This window comes from Bidens hawaiensis, unplaced genomic scaffold, assembly GCF_021521415.1.
Source record: "Bidens hawaiensis isolate Kalapana, Puna unplaced genomic scaffold, B.hawaiensis_p1.1 tig00030034_1, whole genome shotgun sequence".
Taxonomy (NCBI): domain Eukaryota; kingdom Viridiplantae; phylum Streptophyta; class Magnoliopsida; order Asterales; family Asteraceae; genus Bidens; species Bidens hawaiensis.
In genome coordinates, this window is record NW_027494995.1 from 39,817 (window position 1) to 47,441 (window position 7,625).

Here is a 7,625-nt window from a genome sequence, read left to right on the forward strand (position 1 = left end):
GTAGACATCATGTAATCAGCTAAGAACTGGTAACGGCGAGCAATGGTGACGATTAGGGTTTGAAGAGTAGGAATCAAAAGTTAGAAGAAAGAAATCAAAAATAGGTGTAAAGAAAGTGGAAGGTTAATTGGTATTTATACTGATCGCTATGATGAACAGTAAAAGTAAATTAAGAACCATTGACATCAAGACACGTCAAGCAGGAAAATGAAAAGTTTCAAAAACGTTTCCTAATGACAGCCGTCAAGATTGTACACCTATCAAATCTGACCAACACAGTCACGTCCTATCAACTCCTAAGAACTAGGCGTATTCCTAGTTACAAGTTGATAATTAGGATGAACCGAATGATCACGACAAACACGCCAATAATATAGAACAACAAGATTATGTGCATCGGGGAACGATAAAGCTTCTTCATTTACCATTGTAATTAATAGAATGTTATTTTAATTTTTTATTATGCTAAAAGAATTTAGTTAATTTAGTTTAAAATAAAATGGTTGAAAGTGGATTATGGCTAATGATCCACATTTTCAAGGTTGAAAGATGGTTATGGGTATAACGACGTTGTATGGATGTGAATGAGAGAAAGCGTGAAAGATGATTAGAAAACTGATGGATATATATACTCTCCCACCCTAATATGTTTTGGATATTTAGCTATGGTGATTTATCTTTATCAAAGTAACTTAAATCTATCTTGAATTGTGATTGTACTACATAATGACTTTAGGGATGTTTGGGGTAATACTCTTAATTTAGTAGCCCATTTTTTTAATTTACTTGAGAAATGACAAGTTTAAATTGTAATTATAAAGAAGTAGTTTAACATCCGGAAAAGACAACGAAAATAGAAAATAGTTTTATCATATGGTCATAAAATTACCTTATTAGCAACCACTTCATTTTTCATTTTTTATTTTTATTTTAGAATCTATCTACAAAACTCCTCCACTATAAATGCTTTTATTATAAGTTTTGCAGATAATTTTGCGAGATACTTTTTATCCATTTTAACTTTGCTCGATCAGAGTTTGACTTTTAGCCACTTCAGGTTTCAAAATATCCACTTTAGGCCCTACATAAAAAAGAGTAAACAGATTATCTCATATAATATCAACCAACTTTAAGAAGTAATAATTTGTTAATGGTTTTATGAACCCAAGATCGAATATGATTTTATAATTTTAGCACATTCATGTAGCTTACACAAATGTTATCCAATGACGATTTAGTAATTAATAATCCTTTGTTTAATTATATATAAGAATTTCTTTTCTTTATATATATAAGAATTTCCATTTTGAGGGTATATATTATATATTTGAAGTAAGGTTTAATAATTTTCCACATCCGGAAATAGAATGTTGTATTTCTCATAACTATGCATGGAAAAATGTTGGCGCCATGAAAGTAATCAGATTCAGAAATAAAGTGGTATATCATATTCATATTTATGTATATTAAAAGCATCAAATAAATAAACAAATCATCATACAACAAAACAAAGGAACCCACAAATAATCAATGATCAGTCCTGATAGAACGCTCCGAAATTAAGATAAATCACACTATCTTATAAAAAGCTGCTTTCTAAGGATGAGGTAGAGTAGGGATAGGAGAGTCCATGGGCAATTCAGGAATTGTTGGCAACATGGGCTTAGGGAATTCTGGCACCTTTGGTACTTCTGGTTTTGGCAGTGTTGGTAGCTCTGGCTTTGGAACATCAGGAATGGTGGGCTTCGGAATCTCAGGAAATACCGGCTTCGGAAGCTCGGGAATTTCAGGCTTTGGAAGCACAGGGACCTCAGGTTTTGGAACCTCAGGAAGAGTAGGCTTCAGAAGCTCAGGATTTTCAGGCTTTGGAACCTCGGGAATCTTAGACTTTGGAAGCACAGGAAATGCAGGCTTGGGAAGCTCTGGTACTTCGGGTTTTGGCAGTGTTGGTAGCTCTGGCTTTGGAATTTCTGGAATGGTGGGCTTTGGAATCTCAGGAAATGTAGGTTTGGGAAGCTCCGGGATTTCAGGCTTTGGAACCTCGGGAAGTTCGGGCTTCGGAATGTCAGGGATTGTTGGTTTGGGAACCTCTGGAACTTCTGGCTTCGAAACCTCGGGAATTTCAGGTTTTGGAACCTCAGGAATTGTCGGTTTGGGAATCTCCGGAACTTCTGTCGTTGGAAACTCGGGTACCTCCAAAAGATTACGTGCCTCAGAAACCATTTTCCCACCATTGATTGATGCTAAAGTGACTGAAACAAGAATAATTAGGAAGGAATTGAGGTGGGAACGTGCCATTGTTCTAATGGGATGAAACTTCAACAATAATAAGATCGATGCTAGGAAAGTGATTTTTAACTCCGTTTGAGGATGTATAAGTCTGTGTCGATTTTGATTTATATAGAGGAAATGGAAATGTGGAATCTAGACAAAGTAATAAAGTAGATAAGTTTGGTTGGAAATATTGGTAAACTGTTAGCTCAACTTCTCAACTCTAAAAATACGTGTCTGAATTGTGGTATATAATAAGTCTGATCAGGGAGTTGGTGACTTGACTTAGAGGTTTGAAACAAGTGCCAACTTGTTTATTTATTTGATAATCATATCTTCAGTACCGTACGAAACATATTTACGTCATTTTGTTAACCTTATTTGGCATATGTTTTTATCAGTACTTAAAGTGAACAAAAAATATGTCTAGCAGCATTTTTTTAGTCTTTTGTTAATATTGCAATTGTTAGTCGTTTAAAAATACCATTTAAGTTGAATCGGAATTTTTAACCCTATAAGGGGACAGACGGTATGGGTCTGTGGCCTTGGTCCAAGCAGGAACACCACTCTGTGTGGCTCGGGCCCGTAGAAAAAAGAATCCACTCAAGGGATTGTGACACTGATTCCCTCCAACGGCTAATAATTTCAAGGGTAATATTGGCGTTTTAGTTAAAAAATTATTAATTTAAACCTTTAAATAAATTAACCTGCAGTTTATCCATTTTCGTTTAAAAAAATCTCTATACCCATCTTCACAAAATTTGTAAAAGTTTTAATGTATCATTCCAAAAATCCGACATCTAGCATGTCATCCGGTAGCGATGATGGTGGTCAAGAGGACGTGAAATTCCTTGGTTTGGTCGCACAAGCGGCAAGTCGACATACAAAAGAATCAAGAGTTGTGTTAAAAGGAGACCGTGAAGCGGCACACAATTCAAAAGTGCAATATATCCACAAGTCGTTAGCTAGCGTATTGAGCTGTCGCTGACACTTATGATGAGGTACTAGCTTTCTTTGAATGAACGTTTGACACCTTACTATATTTTTGTGGCGGTATTATTAATTTATACGAAAAATGATATTTGGTCGACATGGAATTTTCATATGATGCTCATGAAAGATTGGATGGATTTCTGGGGATGATAGGAAGCATCGATTATACACATTGGCCTTTGCGGAATTGTTGATTAATGGGCAGATTGTTGATTATTTTACGAGCTCATATCCGAGTTCATGACTGGTTGTTGGTGCTGCACATTTCAGATTTGTCGCTGCTGATATGATATATCTCAAGCAGATATATGTGTTTGAGTTAGTTGCTGCTGATAATTGGTCAAGTCTTGAGCCGAACAGGCGTTGATTATGTGTTTTCATAGTCATGATTAGCTGCAGTTGCTGCAACACAGATTCACGAGCAGATCAATACTTGAGCTTAATATTGTTTCACATAAAAGTTTGCTGGTTATTTCTCAAACATGTGCAGGGGCATTTGGTACTTTTAGCTAATGGTATAAGTGTTTCTGGTGTACGTACAAGCTGTTTATGCAGAATATGAGAGGCATCTTGGTAATTTGCCGCTGTTACATGGTAATTTTGCTGTTGGAAAACCAAGTGAGAACACCTCAAAAACCTCCAAAATTCATGACCTTAGAAGATAATTTTGCACACTTCAAATGGAGGTTCATGAATTTTATCTCATTGACTGATTCTGACTTAATGAGATGCTTTGTACAAGGTCCTCATGTTCCCGTGATTGTCACTCAAGCTGGGGAACAACTAAAAACTCCGACGAAAATGATAGGACCTTGGTGGAGCAAGATAAGAAGGCATATCTTACTTTAACATTGTGTCTTTCAAATGAGATTACTGAGACCCTACAAGAACATACAACTGCCAAGGGTTTGTAGGATGCTCTTGTTGAGAAAGTGAAGGGAAATGCTGAAATTAGGGAAAACAAGAAAGCCAATTCAACATGTTCAATCATCGTCAAGGTGAAAATGTGTTGGATTTGGTGAAGAGGTTTGAGAAGTTAATGGTTAGAGTCAGAGCTGCAAGTGTCAACATCACCAACTCTGAAGTCAATCACAAGTTAATAAACTCTCTGCCATACAGATAGAGTACTAACAAAATTACAATCAAGAGAACCACAAATTTGAATGCCACGACGAAATCCGATTTGATCTTAACCATCAAGTCATTTGAAATGGACGAGCATATGAGAATGAACAATCATCTGAGTTCTCTGAATCAAGCTGGGATGAGCAATTCATCAACAATTCCACCCGCTTTCATAAGCAAAACCCAGCAAAATGTGTACACTCTGTGAACACTCCAAAGTACTCCTCAAGTGTTCCTCCACAAACCACTGCCTTTAACAACGGGAAATCAATCTGGACATCTGAGTCTAGCTCATTTCAGAAGGCGCAGTCGATAGTGCTATTGAGCAAGCTTTGAAGGCCCACAGAATTTCATCATCTTCAAAACCTCAACCTAGCAAACCTTCAAGCTACTGTGATTCTTCCGTTGTTAAATGATTCAAACATCTCAATAGTTCATGCCTTTCTGTTAAGTTATGAAGAGTTAATGCAGGGAAATTTATTACCACCACAATTTGAGATCTGGGATATGAGATTCGTGTATTTGACAAGCACGAGCTAATGGGGCTACATATAGAAGATATCAAGAAGCTCTGCAATGCAATTCACCCCTGGGAACCGTCGAGGACATCAGTCGTCATAACACATACCGGATAGTTGAAGCCTTCAACAAGTTTGTAAAGATGGTTTTTGAACTTCCACTACCCGAGGACGGCTGGCTGGATTATGACACCGACGGTTTTCAATACTAAAGACTAGAGGGAGATTGTTAGACCCATTTTTTTTATCTAAGTCTTTTGTATTGAATGTATTTTTGTTATGGGCTTTAGTAGTTTGTTTTGTATGTAATGGCCCAAGAGAAATGGTTTAAGGGAAAAACTTGTAATCAGGGCATTATGGAAATAAAAAAACTTCTCATGCATGCTCCTCTATAAATAGGGAGCATGCCATGAGAAGAATATCATTTTTGCCAATTTATCTAATACACTCTCTTCTCACTTTCTCTCGTCTCTGTCTCTACCTAAAATAACATCTCAAGATCCAAGACCGCTTAGGTGGCTTAGTGTGATTTCCGCTAGCACTAAGCTCGGTTGATCCAAGAATAAGAATATTGTTAGATCCACTCGCCATACGGGACCTACATTATGTTCGAAAAGCACAAGTAATTTTTTCCCCGAGTACTTATAAGTTGATGAAAAGTTTTTCTAACTACAAAGGTGTTCGTGAAGGGATTTTCATTGTTTACTCACAAGTGCTTACACAATAGTCAAGAATAAATTAAATTCACTGAATAATTTCTAAGTATTATCCACTCATGAAAGAGTTTTCAAGATTGTTCACGAGTACTTGTAAGTGTTCATGAACAAATTTCAAGATTTTGAAAGAATTTTTGGAGCAATTTACAGCACTTAACTTTCTAAAGTCAAACAGGACAAAATGGAAAAGAGATTTAATATTCGCTTATCCGTTGACTTGTTGACCATGTGTTCTTAATGGAAGATGTTTTCCCAAGTATGATTGACCATTTCGGAGTGATTTTTCTGGTCAACTCATCTGTTGATTATTTCAAGTCAACGAGGGGCATTTTGGTCATTTTTTAAAATTTTTGAGCCAAAATTGGGCAAAATTCATATAATGTCACGACTTCAACAAGATGCATATAAGAACAAAATCGTTGATTTATCCGGTTTATTCATTTATTTTGAATTTTGTCAACAATTCAACCACAAGTCGAATGTCAACTTTCAACCACAAAAGTATTGTTTTTATTCATTTATTTTGAATTTTGTCAACAATTCTTGATAGGACGGTCTAGATTGTTGCAATTGAAGAGTTTTATGCTTTCAACCGCACTTGATTTGAAGAGACGTTTGCTAAAGATATTGCAAAGAAATTGGGGGAGAAGAATTATATGGAATTTCATTGCAATTTTTTGCCGAATCAAGTGGTAAACTCATTATAATTGCAAAAGACGATCAAGATCGATTCAAAATACGATGTTCTTCAAGAAGTTTTTTGATTTGTGAGTTCTTGGATTTCCTAGTACGTGTAATTCGTTGGAATATCTTCCAAGAAAAATAGTCACTTCAAATTCAAGAACATTCAGAATTCAGTTCTTAATTCGGGAAAGGTTCGAAGAGAGTTTGCAAAGAAAAAAACGCGCTTTTGAAGAACGTTGGATTATTTAATGATCATACAAAGTTTATTTCCTTACGTGGTGGCGGATTGAATCGAAGTTGATTATTGGGATTTAAAGGCTCGTTTATTGCGTATACAACTATATTCAAGACTAAAGTTGGTTCGATTGATTAAAAAGGATATGCGTAACGTGAGGGGGAGATTTCAACAAAAGGAAATGGGTTAAGAGGTGATTGTGAAAGTGATTCGATGGCATCGGTTTAAGGGGGGAGATTGTTTGGTTTTATATTTTAGACCGAGACATCGAATCATTACTCGTTTATAATAAATATTAAATGCAACTCGACAAAGGAAAATGATGAGTAATTGAAGACGTTTTCAGGTGAGTTATATTTTTTATACTATTTGTTTGGTCTTATCCAAGAGGCAGATGGAGTAAAGACCAAGGCACAAGACTAGTATAAATAGATGATTTAGGTAATTTGTTTATTGATGTGCACGTGTGACATTCTAATGTGTTGAGAGTTTTCCCCATGGATGAGCCCTCCTCGAGTGGCCGAGCATTTATGATTGTGTATGTAAGTATGTATGTATCAGTGTTCCTCATGTAAATCAATTGGTTAACGGAATCATACTACTACATATGTCTATTTGTGTTTCTATTGAATGTATTCATCCTATATTGATTGTTAATCGAATCGAACTCTTCACATCCGTCCGTTATTATCTTTCACACCTGTTCGACAAGCTTCCACATGTGGCTCGGTTCTTGTAAAAAATAACCACATATGTTCGAGAGGTAAGTTTATATACCACATATGTTCCAAAGTTACAATTTTTTCCTAATATTAAAGTATGCAACAAAAGGTTGTAGCACATTTTACTTTATGTTCACCACTAACCATTCTTGGGGTTAAATATTTTTTTCTTTCTATAAGAATTTCCAATTTGAGGATCATAACTATATATATTTGAAGCGCTCCAAGCTCTCACATTGCAATCCCTCCCCCCCACCCCCCCCCTTCTGTAGCCACCTCATGCCTCCATTTGAGAATAAAGCCACCTTATTGATTCTAAGACCGAAAATTCTCGGGCAATGGGTCGGTTTACGGTTTGGTA

At 36.1% G+C, this 7,625-nt stretch overlaps 1 protein-coding gene across 1 annotated transcript; it reads right to left on the bottom strand.

Moving 5' to 3' along the window:
- Positions 1 to 1,596: 1,596 nt before the first annotated feature.
- Positions 1,597 to 2,298, bottom strand: LOC143579865 (uncharacterized). The gene is made up of 2 exons (XM_077063043.1): positions 2,113 to 2,298; positions 1,597 to 2,040 (listed from the first exon to the last, which is right to left on the bottom strand). Exons 1-2 carry the CDS (start codon positions 2,296 to 2,298, stop codon positions 1,597 to 1,599), a joined length of 630 nt encoding a protein of 209 aa, XP_076919158.1.
- Positions 2,299 to 7,625: the final 5,327 nt, after the last annotated feature.

What these genes read in the sequence shown, in the direction of transcription:
- LOC143579865 (XM_077063043.1), bottom strand. Translation starts at nt 2,298, where the DNA reads ATGGCACGTTCCCACCTCAATTCCTTCCTAATTATTCTTGTTTCAGTC. An exon ending in CAAAACCTGAAATTCCCGAG is followed by an intron (nt 2,041 to 2,112) that starts GTTTCGAAGCCA and finishes GAACTTCCCGAG; the next exon opens with GTTCCAAAGCCTGAAATCCC.